Source organism: Callorhinchus milii, unplaced genomic scaffold, assembly GCF_018977255.1.
Source record: "Callorhinchus milii isolate IMCB2004 unplaced genomic scaffold, IMCB_Cmil_1.0 Scaffold1, whole genome shotgun sequence".
NCBI classification, from domain to species: domain Eukaryota; kingdom Metazoa; phylum Chordata; class Chondrichthyes; order Chimaeriformes; family Callorhinchidae; genus Callorhinchus; species Callorhinchus milii.
This window is the reverse complement of record NW_024704742.1, coordinates 29889461-29915594: the sequence shown is the minus strand read 5'-3', so window position 1 is coordinate 29915594 and position 26134 is coordinate 29889461. Positions and strand designations below refer to the sequence as shown.

At 40.4% G+C, this 26134-nt stretch overlaps 1 protein-coding gene across 6 annotated transcripts; it reads left to right on the top strand.

The window, feature by feature from the left end:
* LOC103181293 (calnexin) lies at positions 1-23300 on the top strand. 6 transcript variants are annotated; one of them, XM_007897665.2, is made up of 16 exons: positions 1-139; positions 3545-3629; positions 6707-6871; positions 7436-7509; positions 7669-7727; positions 8853-8994; positions 11504-11585; positions 12939-13131; positions 15435-15624; positions 15760-15873; positions 16389-16545; positions 17672-17887; positions 18955-19074; positions 19258-19384; positions 20324-20430; positions 22106-23300. In XM_007897665.2, the coding sequence occupies exons 3-16, from the start codon at positions 6716-6718 to the stop codon at positions 22184-22186; spliced, it is 1818 nt and encodes a 605-aa protein (XP_007895856.1). In that variant the 5' UTR covers positions 1-139; positions 3545-3629; positions 6707-6715; the 3' UTR covers positions 22187-23300. The 6 variants fall into 6 exon arrangements, with proteins under 6 accessions (XP_007895856.1, XP_007895854.1, XP_007895858.1 ...); XM_007897663.2 differs by having other exon boundaries at positions 1-143; XM_007897667.2 differs by lacking the exon at positions 3545-3629.
* Positions 23301-26134: the final 2834 nt, after the last annotated feature.

Genomic DNA, 26134 nt, shown 5'->3' with positions numbered 1-26134 from the left:
CGCCTGCGCCGTGCTCAGTGCTGCTCTGGAGCGTCCCGTCGCAGCCGCTTCTCCGCCTTTATCCGTCGGCGGCCATTGGCGCGAGTGAGAGAGAGAGAGAGAGAGAACCAGAGACTCAAAGGCCTGAGCGGCGCAGCGAGTGAGTGAGTGAATTTATTACTTTGTTTATTACACCAGAAACAAACACTGAGCGGCGGCGGCAAAGCCTCACAGTGTCCGGCGCTTAGAGAGAGAGAGAGAGAGAGGCCCTGTTATACCCCAGAGAGAGAGAGAGAGAGAGTTACAGGAGGCCAGGCTGCTGTTATACCCCAGAGAGAGAGAGAGAGAGAGAGAGTTACAGGAGGCCAGGCTGCTGTTATACCCCAGAGAGAGAGAGAGAGAGAGAGTTACAGGAGGCCAGGCTGCTGTTATACCCCAGAGAGAGAGAGAGAGAGAGAGTTACAGGAGGCCAGACTGCTGTTATACCCCAGAGAGAGAGAGAGAGAGTTACAGGAGGCCAGACTGCTGTTATACCCCAGAGAGAGAGAGAGAGAGAGTTACAGGAGGCCAGGCTGCTGTTATACCCCAGAGAGAGAGAGAGAGAGAGTTACAGGAGGCCAGACTGCTGTTATACCCCAGAGAGAGAGAGAGAGAGAGAGTTACAGGAGGCCAGACTGCTGTTATACCCCAGAGAGAGAGAGAGAGTTACAGGAGGCCAGACTGCTGTTATACCCCAGAGAGAGAGAGAGAGAGAGAGTTACAGGAGGCCAGGCTGCTGTTATACCCAGAGAGAGAGAGAGAGAGAGAGAGAGAGTTACAGGAGGCCAGGCTGCTGTTATACCCCAGAGAGAGAGAGAGAGAGAGAGAGAGTTACAGGAGGCCAGGCTGCTGTTATACCCCAGAGAGAGAGAGAGAGAGAGTTACAGGAGGCCAGGCTGCTGTTATAGCTCAGAGAGAGAGAGAGAGTTACAGGAGGCCAGGCTGCTGTTATACCCCAGAGAGAGAGAGAGAGAGAGAGAGAGAGTTACAGGAGGCCAGGCTGCTGTTATACCCCAGAGAGAGAGAGAGAGAGAGAGAGAGAGTTACAGGAGGCCAGGCTGCTGTTATACCCCAGAGAGAGAGAGAGAGAGAGAGAGAGTTACAGGAGGCCAGGCTGCTGTTATACCCCAGAGAGAGAGAGAGAGAGAGAGAGTTACAGGAGGCCAGGCTGCTGTTATACCCCAGAGAGAGGAGAGAGAGAGAGAGTTACAGGAGGCCAGGCTGCTGTTATACCCCAGAGAGAGAGAGAGAGAGAGAGTTACAGGAGGGCAGACTGCTGTTATACCCCAGAGAGAGAGAGAGAGAGAGTTACAGGAGGCCAGGCTGCTGTTATACCCCAGAGAGAGAGAGAGAGAGAGAGAGTTACAGGAGGCCAGGCTGCTGTTATACCCCAGAGAGAGAGAGAGAGAGAGAGAGTTACAGGAGGCCAGACTGCTGTTATACCCCAGAGAGAGAGAGAGAGAGAGAGAGTTGCAGGAGGCCAGGCTGCTGTTATACCCCAGAGAGAGAGAGTTACAGGAGGCCAGGCTGCTGTTATACCCCAGAGAGAGAGAGTTACAGGAGGCCAGACTGCTGTTATACCCCAGAGAGAGAGAGAGAGAGAGAGAGTTACAGGAGGCCAGACTGCTGTTATACCCCAGAGAGAGAGAGAGAGAGAGAGAGAGTTACAGGAGGCCAGGCTGCTGTTATACCCCAGAGAGAGAGAGAGAGAGAGAGTTACAGGAGGCCAGACTGCTGTTATACCCCAGAGAGAGAGAGAGAGAGAGTTACAGGAGGCCAGGCTGCTGTTATACCCCAGAGAGAGAGAGAGAGAGAGAGTTACAGGAGGCCAGACTGCTGTTATACCCCAGAGAGAGAGAGAGAGAGTTACAGGAGGCCAGGCTGCTGTTATACCCCAGAGAGAGAGAGTTACAGGAGGCCAGACTGCTGTTATACCCCAGAGAGAGAGAGAGAGAGAGTTACAGGAGGCCAGGCTGCTGTTATACCCCAGAGAGAGAGAGAGAGAGTTACAGGAGGCCAGGCTGCTGTTATACCCCGGAGAGAGAGAGAGAGAGAGAGAGTTACAGGAGGCCAGGCTGCTGTTATACCCCAGAGAGAGAGAGAGAGAGAGAGAGTTACAGGAGGCCAGACTGCTGTTATACCCCAGAGAGAGAGAGAGAGAGTTACAGGAGGCCAGGCTGCTGTTATACCCCAGAGAGAGAGAGAGAGAGAGAGAGTTACAGGAGGCCAGGCTGCTGTTATACCCCAGAGAGAGAGAGAGAGAGAGAGAGAGAGTTACAGGCCAGGCTGCTGTTATACCCCAGAGAGAGAGAGAGAGAGAGAGAGAGAGTTACAGGAGGCCAGGCTGCTGTTATACCCCAGAGAGAGAGAGAGAGAGAGAGAGAGAGTTACAGGAGGCCAGGCTGCTGTTATACCCCAGAGAGAGAGAGAGAGAGAGAGAGAGTTACAGGAGGCCAGGCTGCTGTTATACCCCAGAGAGAGAGAGAGAGAGAGTTACAGGAGGCCAGGCTGCTGTTATACCCAGAGCGACATGTACAGGAGACCAGACCACTTGTAGGTTAACAAGGGTCAAATGGGGACTTACTCCCAGTCTGCGCCTTCCAAGTCCTGCCGATGAGCCAGACTGTCTGGTCTGTCATCAGCAGTGTCCTGAAGTCCTGAGGGCCTCGCTGACTCAGTTAGCAGACTGACCGTCCAAACGGTTCACTTGATTCTGGCATTCTGTTGCCAAGCACCTTGGAGCCAGTTCATCCCCAGGGAGACCCTGCTCACCTCCTCAAAGAGACACTACTTACTTGCCCAAGGAGGACAGTCAAAATAATTGTTTATCAATATTATAATATTTATCAATTTTGTTACAAAATTTTGTTTATCAATATTGTTAGAGGCTTGTTTTGAGAAGTCAGCTTTAATGGCTGGCTGGGCATTATCTAGTTTACCTCATTAAATTAAAATTAACTTAGTCTAATTGAATTGAAGCAATGTTCTTGGTATCTTTTCGTTACCTTTGTGACTGTGCTCACTCTTCCAGCTGTAATGAAACCAGCTGTGATGAAATTCAGAGTAGACATACCTGGGACAAGAATTGTACCTGAGATATTGTATGTTCCTTTTGGTCAAGAATGGAAAAGTATAATAAATGAACACTTGTTGAAGGATGGTTTATATACGATATTCATATACGATAGTCACCTCCTTCAGTATATTCATTGAATATACTGCAGGTGACTTATAATTATAATAATTCTTGCATTTCATATACCACCTTATCATGTCGTTGAGATGTCTCAAAGCATTTCACAGCATATATTGTAAACTGTATTGTGTGGGCAAAACGCAGTAGTCAATTGTGCATACGAGTGTCCCACCAGCAGTCGTGTGGAACACAGAGGTTGATTAAAGGGCTGCTATGTAGCTGAAGAATAGTGGGACTTAGAATTTACAGTGTTTAAGAGCTTTGAATTTAATTTAAGATTCGGGGATTTTCAATTTCTAAAAAAAAACTTAATCTCTGATCAAACTCCAGATACCTCCAGCGCTCATAGGGAAGAGATCAGTGTAACACATGAAAAGGATTCCGACTTGTAGGAGAAGTGGATAACACAATACAGGTAGACAAACAAACATGTGCAACGCTCTTTTAAGATGTTTTAATTGAATATTAACCTCAATAGATAACTCTGATACAGATGTTCTGAACTATTGATACTTTTAGTATGTTGAGATTCCTGACATTTAGCTCGAAAAGGCTGGACTAAATGAACTTGTATGGTGGGTGGAAACTAGGTATACTATCTTTGGTGGGTTATTGAAACTGGAGCCTCAAAATCGTTATGCTTTAGCCAAGGAGCCACTGTCTTTTTAAAAAAAAAGATTTTGTGTCGAGTTTTGAATGAAGTGTTCCTATAGTTTCCTATTGGCCCTGTGGAAAATCAGCTTGCAATATAAGATTGTGCAGAATTTTGGAAAACAATATTAAAGTAAGACGCTGGTCTTAAGCTTAAAAATAGGAGAAATGTCAAGTCGCTGAGAAGGAAATAGCATGATTGGCTGTTGGGAAAGCATTACATTTTCACCACAGCCTGAATATATTGCAAGCAGGCAAGGTGATTAATTTTGGATCAAGGAGTTGGATAAACCCGAAGGATACTTTACAATCCACCAGTGTTAATTATTTAAGAAACAAGGCAGCACTTTTCATCTCACCTCACTAAGATACTCTTGAAAGTTCCAAAAGAAATTCAGAACTCAAAATCGTTGATCTTTTATTTGCATTACCAATATTCAGCCTCTGTGCTACACCAAATAAATAATAAACAGCATTGACTGTAGGGATGCAGTTTGTGCATTATATTACTTTAAAAAGTTTTACTTTCCCAATTCACTTTACAGTATATTCTGTGAAGCACTTTGAGACGTCTCAAAGACTTGATAAGACGCTATATAAAATGCAAGGATTATTATTATTATTGACCCAGTTTGAAGCAACAAGAATGTGTACTTCCTGTGTATCATTTATATAGAAACTTGATAGAACTGTGGTGGTGATTTCTTTGTTAACAGTTCTTTGCTAAGAGCAATGTTTATATGGTTGAGGATACATGGAGGAAACATTTCCTCCCCCCCCCCCCCCGTGCACCATGTACATCAACAACAACAACAAAATGATATTTGATTTGTAGAGCGCCTTTCACGTTGGGAGGACGTCCCAAAGCGCTGAACAGTCAGCTGTCGTTGATGGCCAGGGTCTTGTTGGAGATGGAGCGGACATTTTGAAGTCTAATGCGGAGTGGACAGTTGGCAGGGGGATGTGTGGGATGGGGAGAGTAGTGGAATGGTTGGGAGGGTGGGTGGGGTTGCAGATGAGGGAGGAGAGGTTAGCCTCCGGGGTCAGGATCCAGGGTGACTTGCGGCGGTAGTGGGGAGTGGGGCAGTCGGTGTGGCTGCTGCTGGACAGCCAGCGCCAAGTGCCACGATGAGCCCGGTGGAGGATTCCCAGGCTGGAGCAGCGGGACGCAGTGGGGGGGGTCAAGCAGAGATAGGAGGCGGAGAGAGAGAAGAACAGAGCGGGAGAGTTGCAGGGAGGGGGGCATTTTGAGGGAGGGCCAGCTCGGGTCGGGGGAACAACTGATGCAGTTATACTGCATGTACGTGCAGTATAACTGCATCAGTGCCGTAAGATTGGAGCAAAAATTGGGTGTAGAAACAGTTTTTAATAGGGTCCATGAAAGTGACTGTGTCTGTAACTGCTAACATGCTAATGTATATTATGCTTCTCAAATTTGAAATCTCTCTTCTCCCAAACTTGTGTTGACCTCTAGGTTCAACTTACCTCCAGGAGTCTTGCTTGCTCGGTTGGCAGCACTCTCGCCTGAGTCAGAGATTGTGGGTTCGAGCCCCACGTCGGGCCTTGAGCTCACATTGTCGGAGAGCTGACACTCCAAGGCGGGGTGGGGGGGGGTTGCATTGTTGGAGGTGCCGTCCTTTGGATGAGATGATCAACTGAGGGAGGTCCCATCTGCCTGTTCAAGTGGATGTTAAAGATCCTATTCGAAAAGAGAAGAAAATTTCTCCCTTATCCACTAGAGGATCTTTCTCTCTGCTTCCTCCTCTATATGCATTCCCTGTTAAAATAAAAATATTAATTGAAAGATTTCAACCACACCAAAGAATGTTAGTATTGTTCTTTCTAGCTTGTCTGTTTGTGGGACATTGCTGTGCGCAATTGGCTGCCGCGTTTGCCCACAAATATACAGTCAATTCACTTTACAGTGTGTTCTGTGAAGCGCTTTGGGACGTCCTCCTGACGTGAAAAGCGCTATATCAAATGCAAGGATTATTATTATTATTATTATTGTCAATATTTTATATTTAATCAGGCCAGGACAGTCAGATTACTCAGTGTTGCCTGTCCAGATCCTATTCTCTTTTCAAATAGGGTCTTTAGCGTCCACCTGAGCAGGCACCACTATTTTCTTGATTGGAGATATCTCTGCCATAGGGAAAATGATTTAGCTCTTCAATCTAAAGTAAATAAGTGAGTAAATAAAGCCTTGCACATGTGCAGAGACTTCAGGCCCTGGGCAAGAACAATTAGAAGCAAGAAGTATAAATCCAACTTTGCATTCCAACAGTGTAAACTAATCAGAATATAATACTAATTGTGCTTGATATAGTACTTTATCATGTTGAAACATCTCAGTGTTTTACAGCTAGTTGCTGTAAAGTGTAGCGGCTGTGTGTTTTGAAGCTAATAAATTACTGTAAATAGTCTCTTGCCTTGTATATTAACTATTCCTTATACTGCTGTGCCCAATTGGCTGCAGTGTTTCGCCCACAAATATACAGTCAATTCACTTTACAGTATATTCTGTGAAGCACTTTGAGACGTCTAGTAGACGTGAAAAGTGCTATATCAAATGAAAGTATTATTATTATTATACAGCATAAATGCTACTGGATCATTCACTATAATCTTACGAGGGTAATTAAGAATAACCCTATTATTATGGAAACTACAGAATGTTCATATTTGCAAAGTATTGGACAGATTGGTTTATAAATGTTTTCAATATCTTTATAAACAAAATTTTTACATTTTCTAATCTTGTGCAGCAACTTATGTGATTTCCTGCTTCAAATGTATACTTATTGTTGAAATAGCCTTCTGTATCTTCTCTATGCGCAGGGAATCAATATGAGGTTGAAATGTCTGCCATTGTTTCTGGGACTGTTGCTCATAACAGCAGTCGTCTGGGCTGAAGAAGAGGAGGAAGATGGAGAAGTGGATGTGGAAGAGCTTGAAGAAAAGAACACTGAAAGTGAAACAAAGACTAGTAAAGCTACATTGAATGTGATTGTTTATTTTGAATATTTTGTGCAAAGTGCAAACGGCACGTTTTATTGACAAACAACAGATCCATTTATTCAAATATTTTGAAGGGAACAAAACATATTTCGCATTTATGTAGCACCCTTCACGTAGGATAACATCTTTGCATTACAATGATGGGGTCTGACGCAGTGAAAGTCAGATGGGAAGGTCAAAGTTAACAAGTAGGAAATAGTAGTTGAAGGCTGGGCTATTGAGGGTGACGGAGAAGGCAGTGGACCTTTAGCAGACAAAGTTAGATAAGCAGAAGAGCGGGTAAAAGAAGAAACAAGATAGGGAACGGCGAGGATCTTGAAGTCAATCAAGATGATGAAGTGAAACTGTTAAGCAGATATTTTTAGTGTTTAATACCAAATTCTATTTTGTTTTAAACAGTCAGTAATGTTATTCATCTAGTCTAGTCTCCACAATTTGTAAACCGTTTCATTCTTAATTTTTTAAATAACCAATCTTGTCTTACAAATACTTGTGAAAGTCACTTTTTACTGTACAATATAAATTACTGGTATTGGTCTAAATCTGCAGATGAACTACAAGACTCCTGTCCCTACTGGAGAGGTTTACTTCGCTGAAACATTTGATGGAGGGAATTTAGAGGGGTAGGAATTCTCATTTGCACCAAGCTGATTAAGAAATATTCAATTCTACTAAGAGATGTCAATGCCTTCTGCATTAGTGAACAAATATTCTGATATTAAATCTGGGAACAAATACTCATTATCAATCACCTTCCACTCACTTTGTGTTTCATTCTAAAGATGGGTATTGTCCAAAACAAAGAAAGAAGATGTAGATGACGATATTGCAAAATATGATGGTAAGAATTGTTTGGGTAAATTTTTTATAATTGTTAGTTATGGTGATCATGCTGTTTTGAGAGTAATACTGCAGGAGTAAATACTTTTGAAGGACACAAACGAAGGAATACCAGAAATAAATGTTTCCACAATATTCTGTATTCTGTTGTTTCCAATCGACAACGAACGACAGTCCATGGAATGATGGTTATCTGGAGGTCCATTCTTTCTAGCTCAAATTTTGGAAGCACATAAAGATGAGATGGAAGTACTGTACTGTATTTTAAGTCTGGGGTAGCAAGCGAGAAGAGTGGAGTCAATGCAACCTGAAAACCAATCTGATTGCCATTATATTCCAGTACACACCGGAACCCTGTACATATCCAATTCAGTGGAGTGGGAGTGCAGAAACCACAGCGGAGAAATTCTTTCATTGCATTCAGTTCACTGATGTGGATATATACAGTGTTCCTGTGAAGCACTGCAGTTGAGATTTTATTAAAATGTAAAAACAAGCACAAGAAGACCTGTAGATTGTGCCCCAGAACTTTTAACAATTATCATTTAGAGGGCCCTGGGAGTTGGGATGCACCTTTACTGAGTGAAAAAATGTCAATCGTAGTCTTAATATTTAAGATTGTCCCAAACTTTGGAAAATTCTTAAGTCTTCAGGCTTATTTTGGAAGCTTTATTTTCTGAAGGTATTTTGAAGAATGAGAATTTCTACATCAAGATATACTGGTCTTAATTTTCGGCAGTTTTTTAATATATACCGGAGTTCTCTTCTTTTATCCACTGTTTTTATGCCTAAATGTTCCATGAACAGTGTTTTACAATCTGTTAATGACCCATCAGCAGCCACAGTGTAATAATTTTGTGAGCAGCTTCCTGATGCTTTTTTTTGACCAGACCTCCATTATTGGAGCTTTCCCAGCCTATTGTTTCAGTTCTGACCATGGAAACTGAAATGTTAACTAATTTTCCTCTTTCACATGCTGACCAGCATTGTAAATTTAAAATGTTTATGGCTTCATTAATTTAACTTCGTCCAACACAAAGCTCCAGAGCTAACTTTTTAATTGTGTTTGTATATTGTCTCTATATTGTCTCTATTCTCATTTGATTCATGTTTATTCCTTTTATAGGAAGATGGACGGTAGAGGAATTGAAGGAAAATCAAGTGTCTGGAGATAAAGGTCTGGTGCTGAAATCAAAAGCAAAACACCATGCTATTTCAGCTTTGCTGAAGAAGCCTTTTGTCTTTAATGATGAGCCATTAATTGTTCAGTAAGTATTTTAATATTCTTTGGACCTTTTTGGTCAGCGGATTTCTTGACACATGCGGAAATCATCATGCTTAAAAGTATCCAAACCAAATACAGTTCCATGCATCCCATCTGCACGTGGAAATTCCAGAAATGTTTGTTGGAATGGAATGGGCACTCTCCCTTGAGAGTTCCTGACCCCAGTGGCTGGTCTGCCTTTTTACATCCTGCCAATGAGCCAGGCTTGCTGTGCTGCCATCAGCAGTGTCCTGGAGTACTATGGACCCACCTGACTCAGGAACTGAACTATCAAGACCACCACAGAGGTTCAGCACAATTCTGACATGCTGTTGCCAAACATGTCACCTTGGAGCCAGTTCAGCTCCGTGGAGACCAAGCTTACCCACCCCGCCACCCCCACAGAGGTTTGTGTCCAATTTCAGTGCTTTCAGACTAACACTCCAATTGAGGTCCATTCAGAACCTGCTCGTTTACAAAATGGACCATTACTTTTCAGCTTATGCTCCTGTCCATTGTAGTAGTTCTCAGAAGTGAAGAAGCTTTTTAAGTTATTTGTTTTAACTATCTTGTCATTCATGTTATGCTATGAAATTCTTCTGAAACTAAAGTTAACGAAAACAAAGTACTCAATTCTGCAACATTATAAACGTTAATAAGTGCTGAAGGAAAAGAAGCAAGTTACTTAATCTTCAGATGCAATAGATGTCTGTGCTTCCTGGGACAGCTGTTTTAACAATTCAGCTCACACTAATACTGAAAGGTACTCTAATGCAATAATCTGGTGTTTATGCTCCTGGGAACAAAGTGATGTGGAGTGAGAAGATTTTAAACATCATGCCACATCACGTCTCAAAAAGCAAATGCTTGGTTTGATCTTATGCACCAATATTGTGAAATTAAAATTTTTAGGTTTGTATAATGACTCCTCGACATTTTTAAAAAAAATGGTTTGTTGAAATTTCTTGAGATCTTGCATCAATGTGATTTGCACCTACAACATTTACAAAGTTTCAGAAACAGTGTGACTTGCACTATCACCTACAGTTAATTGCATTATAAATGGAGAAATAAATAATTCTCAGACTTTGGGTGGTAAAGAAAAACCTTGGTTTTTGTAATGCTCGATCATGCTCAAACATCATGAAACATTTCAAATACAGTGCTGCAGGAGTCTGCCACTGTTCTCAGTCGTGAGCTTGCCAACACCAACTGGGGTCACAGACTTATGCCTTTCAACTTTTAATGCATCCAGTAGGGTCCAACAATTACACATGCTGGTTCCAAATCTAAGGTCTTCGAGTGATTCTCTCGAAGATACTAGATCAAAACTAGTAGAAAACAAGAAAATTGGACAGGATGAGACGGAAAGTGTCCATGTTTAAAGAATGTACTTGCACTCGAGCAAAGATTGAGGGAGGGTTAAAATATTCTAATTGAGATTTGATAACAAATGTGAGTGAAACGTAGGCAATTTTCAAGTGCCTCCTATAGTTAGTGTTCAACAACAACAACAACTTGGATTTATATAGCGCCCTCCATGCCAGACGGTGTTCAAACATAAGGCTACAACACCTGAATGTATCATGGAATTACAACTGACTCGTAGCGGGATGAGATGAAGCCTATGCCCAGAGATAACAAATCTTTATTGGTGTCCAAGTTTTCTCAGTGATGGTGTCATTGAATTTAAGTTTAAGGCCATCCATGAGGCTGCAGTTTTTCTGAATATTTTCTCTGCTTTTGAGTGAATGTTACGAGCTGTTAAATTTCAGGACAAATAGTTGAAGAGATCGTCGGATGTCCTATCTCAGTCTAGAGTGCATATCGTTTTCTGCAAAGCCCAAATTCTATTAGGCAACTCCGAATTACAACACAGCTTCCTTTAAAGAATGAATTGCTGGTTTCTCCCAGTATCTTAGGGGTAAAGTCACCACTTGATGTACAATAGCACTCTGTCGTGCCAGAAGGTCACGGATTTGATTCCAGTATCAGCAGAAGATGCTGAAGGACACTATACAAATGCAAGTTATTGTGTATTATCAAGTTGTCAAAACTATTTGAAGAGCTATTATTTCATAATAATCTCATTCTCATGTCTCATTCAGCCATTTCTTATAACTTTTTCTATCATTTCATACTACATGCAGCAGTTGATAATGAGTGTCTTCTGAGCCCTTGTTGCTGAAACTTAGTAACTTCTCCCTGAAGCAGTTTGTTTATCTAATCTTACTGACTTCTCTGTTTGCAAGTTGACTGTCCTAATAGCGATAGAATTAATGGTTGACACCAATTGGTGCCAGATATAGATTTTTTTTTAAAAAAAATTACTAGGCCTGAACGTATTTCTGAAACCTATTTTTTAGATTGATACCTGCCTAACAAGTATACTTAGTGCAGGGCACAAGCCAAATCCGTCTTCATTCATATATCTACAGGTGTACTTGATGTACACTGTTGTAAGAAGTGGTATTGTCATATTTGCTCAACTATTTTGTATAATTGTTTTCCAGATATGAAGTAAACTTCCAAAATAGCATTGACTGTGGTGGTGCATATTTAAAGTTGCTTTCTCATACCGAGGATCAAAATCTAGTAAGTGGAAATAATTGCTGTACTGACTTTACATTTTTCCCTCCTCTCACGTAGTGATGGGTTCACAGACATCGCTGCCATGTCACTAATGCAATTGTAGCACTTATGACCTTTTCCAGTTGCTATAACTGCACATATTAAGGATCAGAAGCACAACACCGTGTATTCATTCACTGAGCCAACGGGAGAGCCCCACAACACTTTCCTTTAATAAGTTTTTATGTTCAGTCTTCACCTCAGAAAAATATTTGAATAACTGTAAAATAAATCTTTTTCTCTTGTATATTAAAGATAACTGAAATGAAAAATTTGATTACTTAATATAAGGAATAAAATAATGGGAAATGGAGCACAGAAAATGCTGACAACATGGTAAACGTCTCTGCTGCAAAAAGTCAATAATGTTTTTCTCAAGTTAATTTAGAACGATTTTGGATGTATCAGTGTATTAGACTAATGTTACCTGAGATTCCAGTCTTTGGGTGTGAGGCTACATAATGTTAGCAGGCCTTTGAGTTCCATATGGCCTTCACTTGATATTCATAATAAGCACTTTCCCAGATGTTCATCCCTTGGTTGAGTGGCCTTTTCTCATGTTAGTTTAAAGAGAGTATTAGTACACGGTTTAACCAGGGGGCATTATTGAATCCTCCTGTAATTATTACAACCCATGCTATTTTCTGTTTCTACCAAACTAAAGCCCAGGTGTCAATACTGTTCAATAACATTTAAAAGGTACTTCTTAATCCAGCTGCTCTGAATTCTTTCCCACAATTTGTTCAGTTTCTCGTGCTATTTACCTTGTGGCCTTTTAAATAAGTCCTATTGATATTTGTGTTTCATTCAGTCATACGCTTATCTCACATATAGTTCAATTTGACCAGGATTGTATTAGAATGCAAGTTTCAATGTATTTGTGTTGTAGTTGATCACTACTCTCCAGTAAGATGTGACTTTTCTTCTTGCATAGCTATTTAAAACTTGAGAATATTTCATTCTAAATTATAGACATATTGGTTATGTAATATTTTTACTTCTAGTATTTTATTTAGCACAAAGTGACAGCATCTATTAAGGATGAAAATGCGATGGTCGGCTCCTGTACACATTTCTTTAAGAAAATGGTAACAATACCCATGCTTGTGGTATTGAAAATGCTATCTCTGTTTTGGATTCTTCCACATTAAAAAGGCAACGGCTCTAGAAAATTATTTCACCCCGATTTCATTCTGAAAGGCTAGTTCCGCTGGTACAGAACTAATCTCTATCTAATTCTGGGTGTCGTTAGACTAAGTTGACAGTTTGTTCTAGTGGAGAGTGTTATAATCTACTTGAACTATTTTTCTCCTTTAGGAAGCATTCTTTGACAAAACGCCTTACTCAATCATGTTCGGACCGGACAAATGTGGTGAAGACTATAAACTGCACTTCATCTTCAGACACAAGAATCCCCAAACAGGAGATTTTGAGGAAAAACATGCTAAGCGTGCTGATGTAGATCTAAAGAAGTACTACACTGACAAGAAAACCCACCTGTACACACTAGGTACCCCACAGTTTTGTTTATATAACAGTATAATTCCATTTTCTCTATACATTTTCAGCTGTGAATTTGTAATAATCATCAATTAGAATTTAAGATTACATATTAGAACTTGAGTCAGCCAAAGTTGTTGACCATTTCAAAATAGGGACTATATGGCATGTGTCAGATCAGCCAGGAGGCTACAAAAAAATGGAAAGATGGAAAAAGTATAAATGGAACACATTATAGTTAATGAATTGTAGATGCATAGCATCGATCAGTTTTTTTCCTTAGTGGGCTATATTTATTAACAGACATATTAGAACAATATGATGGGATATCGTATGTAAACAACAACATGCATTTAGATAGCGCTCTTCATGCGAGATAGCATCTCGGAGTGTTGAAAGTAGCTTTCATAGCTGAACTTGTGCTCCCTAACATTTGATTAAAATAAAACATTTTGCTGAAGCAGAAATCTTACTTCTAGCGGATGTGTTCCTATACGTTATGTACAGATGGCAGTTGCTGTGATTGGGGCTATGTATATCAGCCGTGGGATGGCTCTCTTTGGATGTATCATTTCCAACTGTACTATGGTAATGCAAGCATCTAATAAGTGTTATCATCCTGGGAGAGGTAAGCAGGGAATGAACTGGCTCCAAGTTGATATGCTTGGCCACAAAAATCTCGTAATCAATTCAACTTTGTGGCAGTCTGATTAGCCAAGTAGGTCCACAGTAGACAGTCCCCAGACTAATAGGGCGTAGTCCAGTTTTCTGACTAAATGCTAATCCTAATTCCTAACATTTAAAATAAATGAAATGAGCAAAAAAAAATCCTTCCAAATATTTAAAATGAATAAAAAAATGAATTTTAAATAAATAAAATAGACACCAAAAAAACCCCAAATAACAATTGTTCTGTAGTCAACACTAATGCGGTACCAGCTCCGGTGATGTCTGCATTAAACCAATCAATGTGGAGCTGTGCGCATTACGTGGACTGGTAGGAGTTTGAAAACGTGGAGTGGATTGTTAGTGGGTGGAATGGATTTTTAGCTCATGGAATCGTGGATTTTTTTTCAAACCAGCTAATTCTGAATTGCAGATAGCCAGGGATTTAGTGTAATTCAAAGCACTGCCGATGACACCAGCCAGCTTGGCTCGTCAGCAGGACTCGGAGGTTAAACTCCCACAGTACCGCAATGATCTTCAGCAGACCAGGGCTGAAAATAATTCCACCATTCTACGCTCTGAAAAAAATCAGTTCCGCACACTAAAAATCCTTGCTAAGTTGCAGCTAATACTTTTGGGAATTAGGCAAACAGTGTGCATCCCTCCAGAGAGCAATGCACCCTCCATTCCGGACACGGGGAAATGTCTATGCATAGGTGCCATTTTGCGTGTGGAACTTTGTCTGGTTTGGATACTCTGAAGTATTGTGATGAGCTTCTGCATATCAGACACCCAGCTGACCAAAGAAAAAGTATTTTGCAGGATGCATAGATGTATGTTCAACAGGGCACGGGTAGATATAATCTCAGGTCACTGAAATTTGGCCCCTAATTTCCAACAGTAATTATTAGTTGCACACTATAGTTTTTCATGTAGATAAAACGACTAATCTCAACTCTAACTGGGGACTAAAGCGTAGAGGAGATCTGTGCCCTGAAGAAGTAGAAAATTAGGGCCCATTGTTGCACATGTGACCATATCAAGAGTGGGTCAATAGTTAATTTTAAAAAATCCTTGCATTTGATATAGCACCTTATCAAGTCTTGAAGACATCTCAAAGCTCTTCATAAGATATTCTGTAAAGTGTAGTGACTGTATTTTGTGGGCAAAATGTAACTTATTAGTTGAGCAATAGGGAGTTGGTGGCCTTTCCACTATTTCCTGCAAAGTATGGTAAGTAGAAGGCACAAAGGAGGAAAAACATCTACATTTTACAAAGTAACTAGTTTAGGGTAATGCGGGCAAGCTCTTGTCCAATTGTTTTCTAGTACAGAACAATTTGTCTTCAAACGGAGTACTCTAAAAGTGAGCATGAAAGCCTAGTTGCTTCGATGTTTTTATCTTCAGGTTCACAGAAATATGAAAAATACTGCTGGAAAATAATTCACTAATAAACAAGTCAAAAATGTTTTGCACAAGTAGAATTTTAGTTTTGCAGATGCTTGTCATAATAACCGTAGCCACGAGAAAATAACTGATTTCAAGGAATCTTCTGAGTCTTAGAATCTGCTTGGAGCATTCCTCCTATATTGTAGGCTGGGGTTAACATTTCCAATTACTGTAACAGCCTTTTTACATTCCTCTTAGTGCTGAAGCCAGACAACAGCTTTGAGATGCTGATTGACCAATATGTGGTCAATAAAGGAAATATGCTGGAGGATATGACTCCTCCTATTAATCCATCTAAGGAAATAGATGATCCCAATGATCAGAAGCCTGAAGACTGGGATGAGGATCCAAAGATTGCTGACCCTGATGCCGTCAAGCCTGAAGACTGGTGAGTGCTGGCTTGTTAGATATGGTGGTTACTTATTTTAATATACACTGTATCTTTCACTACTACAGATTTATTATGTGTATTAGAAATTTGGAATATATTTACAATTTGAAATTGAATGGGGTCTTCTTTTAGGGATGAAAATGCTCCAGCAAAGATAGTTGATCCAGATACTCATAAACCAGAAGGGTGGCTTGATGATGAACCAGAGTACATCCCCGATCCTAATGCACCGAAACCAGAAGACTGGTAATTGTTTTGTATTTGTGGGTTGTTTAGTGTGAGAATGGATGCTGTTTAGGATAATACATACCTGTTCAATATGGTCTTTATTTACAGCGGGTCTCAGGCAAATAATAATCCTTCATATAGGATTATTGAAGTGTTGAAATGTTTTGAACATTGAAATGTTGCAAAGCGATTCGCAGGTTTCTGTGAAGGATGTTGACTGTGTATTTGAAATAACACACAACACATCTATTATTAGATATATGCTTATCCAACATCCTGGGGACTGAAAGTGTCTTGGAAATGTGAATTTCTGATAACCGGTAATTTATTACATAAGCGCATTAAATTGGGTAGGTAATACAACCTGATTCTGAATGAGTTTCTGAGTGGAGATTAGGCGCCAGAACATAAGCAAACATTTTGGCCACAAAAATATACAGTCAATTCACTTTTGAAAACTTGTTTTGCTAAGGTCAAAAAAATGTACCCCGGGGTATTAACTGATGTAACGTGCACCTAACGTTCCTTTTTAGGGATGAAGAAATGGATGGTGAATGGGAACCTCCTCAGATTTCTAACCCAAAGTGCGAAGCTTCACCTGGATGTGGGGTTTGGGAGATACCGATGATCAGTAACCCAAACTACAAAGGAAAATGGAAGCCTCCTTTGATTGACAATCCCAAATACCAGGTATTGTAGCTTACTCCATGCCATGTTGGACCCTACTATTGCCACTAGCAATTCTAATCTCCTGAGATTATCTTTATTATTTATACAGAATACTAAATAAGTAGGAAAGAGAGAAACAGTATATTGATTTAAGTGAATAGAACGGCGTGTTACCACTCAGTTTGTGCTCAGTGGGTTCAGTTGCAAGAGCAGCCAATTGCGTACAGCAGTGTCGCATAAACAGTCGCTTGCGAGGCAAGTGCTCTAACCACTGAGCTACAGGACTCCATTCCCCTCCAGAAATACTAGGGGAACGAGACTAATTGGACAGCTCTTCCAGAGCAACAACGACTTGCATTTATATAGCACCCTTTATGCAGGGTAGCATCCTGAAGCGCTTAAAAGCACAGTGGGCCGAATGGCCTTCTGTGCTATAAGATTCTAGGATTCAAAACTCTTAACAATGGGACATAAGCTCCGCCTCAGAGTGAGGTGGGGGAGTTAGGTTATTTATATATTTATTATATTTTCCATAACATTTAAAGGAAATTCAATAAATATTTGAACAGGATGTTGTAAAGCCAAAAGATTAAACATCTCAAATTAGGACAGCCCACAATTTGTGGTATAAACTGCATGTAGAACCATAGAAATTTACAGCACAGACGAAAGCCATTTGGCCCATTGTGTCTTATCTGTGCTGACTCTTTGAAGAGCAGTCTTTTCAGTTCTATTTACCTGCCCTTTCCCATATGCCTGTAGCCTACTAATTGTAATTGCAAGAGCATTTGGAAATAAATGGTGAAGATGAGAGAGAACCATTAGGTGATATAGGAGAGAGCAAGATTGTTGTAGGGATTTGTGTGCTATACTGCAGGTAACAACAGATGATATAACTCACAACATGAGCAAACAATTTCCCAATTGGAAGTCTGGTTCAAACAGGATTCCTATAGCAGGTGGATGTTGGAGTTCATGTGATGTGAAGTGATACGTTTTTCTCTATACTGAACTGCAAAGTACACTCTACTCATTGTTATGGTGAATCAGATGGGAGGATGGAGGCTGCTGTGATTATGTAAGAGTACAGACTACAGATAACCAACCAAGACTAGATCTGATGACCCTTTTTGTATCGTTTGCACAGGGTGTATGGAATCCAAGGAAGATCCTAAATCCTGATTATTTTGAGGATTTGAATCCATTCAAGATGACGCCATTCAGTGCTGTTGGTCTAGAACTGTGGTCCATGACTTCTGAAATCTTGTTTGATAATTTCATTATCTGTTCTGAGAAGGCCGTGTCTGATCAGTGGGCAGCTGATGGTTGGGCACTGAAGAAGATGGTTGCAAGTGCAAATGAGGTAAATGTGTAATTTATACATTTATTTGTACAAAATTGTCAAATGCACAATTCCGGAGGGGGGTGGGGGATCACTCTTAAGATATACATCACTCTTGCCTGCCTTGAATCCTTTTTACAGACACAGTTTACTTCTTCTTACTAGACGCCTTTTACAGGCTTCCCCTGCATTAGTTTCAGGAACACAGTTGTAATACACTTTACACTTAAAGCTCAAAAATAGGCAGTGAGTGGGTCAATGGGGGTGTCAAGTTTGTGAAACGGAATCGCTGCTCCCAATGTACAATACAATTGTGCAGATAGAGCAAAAAATTGTGAGAAATATAGCAGTTTTACACACTTTGGAGTTTTGATATGGCATGATGCATGTTGAATTGTATATTATGCATTGCTTGCAAATGCATTGGTTGACAGTCCTTTTTCTGTTAGTAAGATATTTATTTGTGCACTTGAGACTTAAATTCTCTTCCAGGTGATTTTTTTTATTATTAACTTGAGTTTCCATCTGCCTTGTGATTCAGGTGGATTAAAGGAGAATACCCTGTTGTTGCTATTTCTAAGATAATTGAACTCTTTCTCTTGATTGCATCCCACCTTCTGATCCAAATTAATTGGCTGCTCATCTTATTACTGTTCACGGGAGGTTACTGGCACCACTGGATAATAGAGTGTGCATTTGCAATATATTACAAATAGTTCCTCAAATAGTAAACCTTCTGATAAGAGATGCCTCTCTTCTGGTTTTAGTCAGGCAGTGTCAAGTCTTGAGTGCTTGTTATTTGTGAAAAATGTGAGTCAGTCCATTTGTACAAAAGGAATTTGCTGTTGCATTTGTCTATATAACATTCAGTTCATTTCAAATTAATTAAATGTTGTAAAGTACCTTGAGTTGTTTATTTTTGTATGAAAGATGCTGTATAAATGCAAGTTATTTCTGCCACCTTCCCTATCAAGTTCTCCGTCCCCTCAAAATGTTTCTTAGAAGTTGAGTGTAACTCGATTCATCTTGAGATGTGCTATGCACTTGGTTGAGATATTAATATGCAAATTTGCCGAATTTGTTTTCAGCCTGGTGTGTTCAGTCAGTTGACGACTGCCGCAGAAGAGCGTCCTTGGCTCTGGATTATCTATGCGCTGACTGCAGTTTTACCTTTAGGATTAATTGTGCTGTTCTGCTGGCCAAGTAAGGTAGGGAATCATTTTATTGGAAGTTGTTGCTGTCATGTATGTGCCTTCTCTTCTGTCTAGTACTAATCATTTGTTGCACTCATCTTGAAACATAATATTGGATGACTGGATTTCGTCTGGCAATACCGAGTCTTGAGTGTTTGTGAGAAGGAATAGTAAATCCTAAATGTTTGACTCTTTCAGAAGACTGATTCTGCAGCCGAGTACAAAAAGTCTGATGCTGTGCAACCCGATGTGAAGGAAGAACAGGAGCCAGACGAGGAGGAGGAGGAAGAAGACGAAGAGTGTGAGGAGCCTACGAAAGGTAAAGGTCAGCCATGCAAAATGTTTCCTATGTTATGTGGGTGCAGGTAGAATATATACAGGACTTGAGATCCTTGCAGGCATTTTTCTCCCTCTTCAATATATTTAATGATTTATTTACATATTTCTAAAAGAGACTAAGGTACAAAAATGGCAATCTAGTCCAGATTGATGAGTTGGCAGATATAAAGGATTATATGGCTACCCTGATGCAGCAGGTGAAAAGCTAAAATCACCTTCAGCACGAACGTTTGTTCACTTTAACAAGAATAACAACTTGGATTTATATAGCGCCCTCCACGCCGGATGGCATCTCAAGAGCGCTTCACAGTAACGGATCCTGGGCCCGAGCCAGGGGGAGGGGGAGGAAGGTGACCAAAGGGGCGGTCAAAAAGAAAGGTCTTCAGCAGAGACCTGAAAATGGGAAGGGAGGGAGTGAGGCGAAGGGAGTGAGGAAGGCAGTTCCAGAGCCTCGGGGCATAGTGGCTGAAGGCACGGCCGCCGAGGGTGGAGCGGAGGACGAGGAGGGTTAACTGAACAAAAGTGTTAACGAGCGCATTAACTGAACAAAAATGAGAATTGGTAGCTACCTGAAGCATTCAGATCTTTTTGACTGTGCCTTTACTCACTAGTCCATTGGGAGATCTCAATTAAGAACTTGGAAATTGTTAACTGAGTTGTCACATCTTGTGCTAACCCACTCTTAATGATGACTAAAATCTGACTTTTGGTGACCAAGCCTCCAGCCTCTACACTTGTGCTCTCTGTGGAACTCTGCCACTTCAGAACATCGCCACTTCAGCTCTCCTTGATTTTAAAATCCTCTGCATATTTTCCCAACTCTCCTCCTATTACAATTAAGCATTCAAATATTTTCATTCTGGGTGTATGTCCAAGCTGTTAGCTGTTGCACCTTCTACCTGGTGATATATACTTGTCTGTACAGAAGCTGAAGAGCAGAAAGCCAGTGGAGAGGAGGACAACCCTGGAGATGGCAGTCAAGAAGAGGAGGATGAAGAAGCTAGCAAATCGAAATCTGCTTCCGAAGATGAGGTTAGTTTGTTTTCAAATGTTTCAGTAAATTCCTTCTACTCTTAAGAATGTTTGACGGTAAGAAGGTGAAAGAGTGGGACAATTAGTGGGAGATTGTTTCCCCTGGTTGGAGAAACTAAGACCAGGGGTCACAACCATAAAATCAGAGGCCAGCACTTTCGCACTGAGTTGAAGAACTTCTTCACTCAAAGGGTGGTGAATGTATGGAATTCACTACCCCAAAGAGCTGTTGACGCTCAGTCCTTGAACATATTCAAGACTGAGATAGATAGATTTCTTATTGCAAAAGGGATTAAGGATATGGGGATAAGGCAGGATTATGGTATTAGCTGGAGTTAGATTAGAAGATCAGCCATGATTGAATGGCGGGGCAGGCTCGAAGGGCCGAATGGCCTACTCCTGCTCCTACATGTTATGTCAATGATTTTGGTCCTGATAAGCCAATGGCTTTCAAACTATTTTATCTACACCAACTCCATAACACACTGAAAATCTGACAAGAGTGTTTGGGTCACCTCAACTCTGTTCTCGTCCCCACCGCCACCCGCCAAAACCTGGGAACCACACTGTCGCCATCCTCGTGAAGTGCTCTAAGTTACTATCCTACTTGAAGGACACTATTTAAATAATAATATTCCTTGCATTTGATATAGCGCTTTTCATGTCTTCTAGACGTCTCAAAGCACTTTACAGAATAAACTGCAAAGTGAATTGATTGTATATTTGTAGCCGAAACGTAGCAGCCAATTGTGAACAGCAGTGTCCCACAAACAGTCGTGGATTGAAGTGACCAATTTATTATTATTTTTTCTTGAGGGATTATTATTAGGTGTGTGGAGTAAGGAAATTTGCCCAAGGTTTCACCCTGCTGGGAATCAAACCCAGGTCTCTCGCTTGAGAGGCGAGTGCTCTAACCACTGAGATACAGGACTCCACAAATATTCTAAATATATATAAGTGTATATAAATAAATGCAAGTTGTTATAGTTTTTATTCCTTCACATTATAAAAGCACTTCCCTTGGACTTATTAGTTTAATTTGTTGCTTTTAATAGCAATGGGCCTCATTTGTTTCTCTCCATAATCTTTTCGGGATTAGTCCCCATAATGCCTGCATTCGGTCAGCTAAAAACAGGCAACGTGGATTATCTCTCTGTCTCTCTCTCTGTCTGTCTCTCTCTCTCTCTCTCTCTCTCTCTATCTCTCTCCCTCTCTCTGTGGATGCCAGGAGGCAGAGAACACTTTCCCCTTGTCTGCCCAGAGAACATGGGTTAGCAGCTTGAGGCAAGCTGCTGGAATTGAACCAGCTAAAACTACTTAGCTCATCAGTGCAAGGCATTGATTATGCAGAGAAGTTATCAGTAACTGAGTGGAAAGAATTCTATCAAGGTGATGTAGAAACCTTTTAGAGGTTAATAGTTTAAGTGTCAAATAATGATCCCTGGTGCCAGTGACGCACTAAGAACCTAATAATAGTAATCTTTGCATTTGATAAAGTGCCTTATCACGTGTTCAAGACGTCTCAAAGCACTTCACAGAATCTACTGTAGAGTAAATTGCCTGTATGTTTTGTGGGCGAATATGCTCAAGTCTACACACTGTATTTCATGCTGGATGAGCGCCAAAACCATTCTTCATTTCTGAGCTGTGCCTGTGTTCTGTTTTTAATTTGCAGATGAGAGAAGCTGACGAAGGTGCTGGCTCGGGTGACTGCACCCTGAAACTGATGCGTAAGAAAAAAGTGAGGAAGGAGTAATTGCTGAGTGCACACATTTTTTTGTTTTCTAGCAGGCGTGTGACCATCAGAACACCCAGCAGCATGCAGGTCACTCAGCCACTGGCTGAGGGGACAAATCAGTCTTTGTTCCAACCCCCGATCTAATTTTGACACCCATACCACCCTATCCCTCTCTTCCTGCCATTCCTCTTAGTCTTCCTCAAGAAGGGAAGAGTATTGCTTTGAAGATGTAACTTTAAGAATATTGGAATATGTCCAGACACCAAATTGCCATTTGTGATGGCATATTTTACAATTGCCAGGAAAATTGTAGTAAATATTTGGTAACATTTGTGGGGGAAAGTGTTAATGTATGTTAACCCAGGGTAAACATACTATTGTTATAAGATGAACGTGAGCTACAATAATACATTTGTACTGAAAGGGGAGAAGCATTGGCATGTTTTATGACTGTGATATTTGACGTTTGCTGTTGAAGTTTCCGGTACCAGTGGGGATTAGTACAATAACAATCCTGAAGGAAATTTTAATGTACATATAAATGAATTCAAATGATGCGACTTTTAGCACAAGACTTGAAATTTTTTCTTTCAATGGTGCCAATGTGTTCTTCCCTAGATAAGTCTCTACCAAATGGTATTGTTACAGTAAAAAATGCACTGAGTTTCTTTGTACATTATTGTTCAGGTCAACACGGGTGTCTTTATTCTCTATCTCCAACGTGGCACAAATAAATTAGTTACATTTTAAGTATACCATGAACTTGACAAAACATCTCATGACCTGCCCTTCCTGTTATCTATTTACCTGTGGGGATTTTTTTCACCCCTTCCCTTTCCCCCTGTGCCCAGCCCAATGGAGGCATTTTTGTTTTGGTTTGTTTCCTGTGTGTTTGGTAAATCATTTGTAGTATAGCACAAGTGACATTCCTAAATCCTGATTTGTCTATGTTTTATGAGTGATAGATGAAAGTTTTAACTTAACTAATTCACTGACATTTTCTTGGAAAATGAGTGGCATGGCGTGAACTGAGTTTTATAGTTTTAATGTTACTTCTGGATTGACATAATCCCTGTTTACACTGATGTTTGCAAAATGTACAATTGCTATTTGAAATAAATATTTAATACAATGAAAGTGTGCATGTGTTGATTTTCATAGTTAATCCTCATGCAGATTTCACAAGTGTAAATGAATCCAATATTTGTAGAAAGGGCTTAAGCAAAAGAAAGTTCTTCGGAAATTATCCTGGAGTAAGGGTCCTGTTTTGCTATATAGTAAAAGTATTTTCTTTATATGTACATTCACCTGAGTCCCATTCAGTTTAATATTGAAACCACTTAGATTTATTTGCACGACTCTTATTAAGTAACACCTAATGGCACTCCCCTACCCTCCATTTCTCCCACACTCACCGGCAGCACTGAATTATGCATGCACAGTATAGATTATTAATTACATTTTTATACAATTTATACAGTTTGCCTGTAACTCAAACTTCAAGTATGTCATATTAAATGTTACGGTCCTGACTGATACAACTTACATGACACCTTGCAAATTCCAAAGGTGAAAACGTACATACAAGCTATGCATGGGAAAGAATCATACACATTTGGCCAGGGTATGTCAGGCTTCTGATGCATTCGCTGGTCGATATTGCTTTGCAGGTTAACAACAGCCCTATGCACTTGATAAACCTCGATATCAGGGCACGGACTGCATTTCAGGGGAACGCTCCTCTGGGTGGACTACAGCTGCAGATTACTGGTCTGTCTATTTCAGGCTTCTGGAATTTTAGTGATAAGCAAATTAGATGCTCGTGCTTCAAATAGCAACAAATTTTCAGCACAGGAGGCCTTTCAACTTACTGTGTCTGTGCCAAAGAACAAAAATGTTCTTCCACACACAGGGCATCGATGATGTGCCAAGCACTCCTCCACGGGGTGGAATGTGCAGAATCATTGAGGGATATTTGAAAAGTGCATATATACATGGATACTAGGGAAGGAAGAGTATTGAGTATGGAAATAGTATTTAAAAATCTGCCAAGATCCAGTGAAAGGATGGAATGTGTTTGACAAATAGTCTCTTCTTGTTTCAATGTTCTTATACCAAGTTAACTCGGGCATAAAGAGGTAATCTTCTGAAGTGAAAAAGCATCCACCCATATAGGATTCACTTGTGTAAAAAAAATATTCGCTACACTTCACAGTATATCCAGTGAAGCACTTTGAGATGTCCTCCTGCTGTGAAAGGTGCTGTATCAAATGTAAGGATTATTTTTGCAGTAGCTGAAAATGAGGGTTCTTAAACCACATGCTCAAATGTCTCCGAGCAGGGAAATAATTGGGAGGGTATTGTGAACAAGTGCTTTGTCTACTCAACTTATCATTACTTTTAAAAATACTACCACTGAGTGTGACTGGAGTTAGGACATTGCGACCTCCACAACAACTGATTGTGTGCAATGTCCCAAGCATCCAAAGACTCGAGACCCGAATCAGTCTTGAACTATTGCACTCTTTTAAAATCCAAAACAGTATAAAAACTCACAATCACCACAATCGTGTGCCTTCTCCCCCGCCCCTGTTTTTGGACTATTTCAACATTGCATTTTGTTACTTTAATTATGTACCAACTCACATTTTGAGCATGTGGCCATCGATCATTAGTCAAAAGTGCCATTCGTGACTCACTGGTCAGGTCAGAGCAATAGGTGCAAAAGCCTTTTGGTGCATTTTTTTGCCACGTTATGTATTTAAAATCTGAATGTATGAGGCACTGGATGATGACCAGGAACTAAAGAGAGCGGGGTGGAGGGGGAAGACTTGAATTGAATTTGACAATCTATTATAGTACAGGTGATTTAATCTTTAAACTGGAAAATAAAATTATTTTGAAACAGGTCTGATTTCATTTGACAATTTGTATAAAATGGGTAAAATACAATTTAATTTGAAAACACGTCTCCAAACCTGGCTAAACCTGCAGCCAACAATCGTGAGTGAACAGGACCCTAACCCGGCAAAGTACAAATTACTGTTTTGACCACAAAGTATACAGTCAATTCACTTTACAATATATTCTGTGAAGGGGCTTTGAGACATCTCAATGACATGATAAAGTGTTATGTCAAACTCATTGATTATTATTATTACTGCAGCTGTAAGTGATTTGTAAATCGCTTTGAGACATTTTGCTACATGAAAGGTGCCACAGAAGTTCAAATTGTGTATTGTGTAAGTGTATTGTTTTGAATGGTTTATTTAAATCATAACTCACTGGTGAGGTCAACCACCTCATGCCAGAATTCCTCAGTTTACCAACCTATTATTTACAAATAAGTGCAAATTACTAATAATGTTGTATAGATTCCACTATACATTGTAAGTATCTGAAGATGACTATTTACAAATAATGAAATCAACTTCATTCGATTAATATTTGTTGTGAGAAGAAGTTGCAGATTTTTGGTTTCTGAGTATCAGGTGGAGTGAAACAAATGAAACTCGTTCTCTTTAAAATAGTGACCAATTGAACTTGGTGATAAATTGACAAAAGTAACTCTCCATCAGAAAAACTAACACCAGTTGCGAGCTTGTAAATGGGAAATTTCCATTGCCCTGTCAGAGCAGAGACAATGTGTATCAACAGTTTGGAGTCCTGTAGCTCAGTGGTTGAGCACTCGCTTTGCAAGCGAGAGACCTGAGTTCAATTCCAGGCAGAGGGCGAAACCTTGGGCAAGTTTCCTTACTCCACACGCCTAATAATAATCCCTCCAAAACCAAAAAAAACAATAATAAATTGGTCATTTTCAATCCATGACTGTTTGTGGGACATTGCTGTGCGCAATTGGCTGCCGCGTTCGCCCACAAATATACAGTCAATTCACTTTACAGTGTGTTCTGTGAAGCGCTTTGGGATGTCCTCCCGACGTGAAAAGCGCTATATCAAATGCAAGGA

Excerpts from the sequence above, each read along its gene's own strand:
- LOC103181293 (XM_007897667.2), top strand. The coding sequence starts at position 6,716 with ATGAGGTTGAAATGTCTGCCATTGTTTCTGGGACTGTTGCTCATAACA. Across the intron at positions 7,510-7,668 it reads GATGGAGGGAATTTAGAGGG|ATGGGTATTGTCCAAAACAA; the intron begins GTAGGAATTCTC and ends TTCATTCTAAAG. Across the intron at positions 7,728-8,852 it reads CGATATTGCAAAATATGATG|GAAGATGGACGGTAGAGGAA; the intron begins GTAAGAATTGTT and ends TTCCTTTTATAG.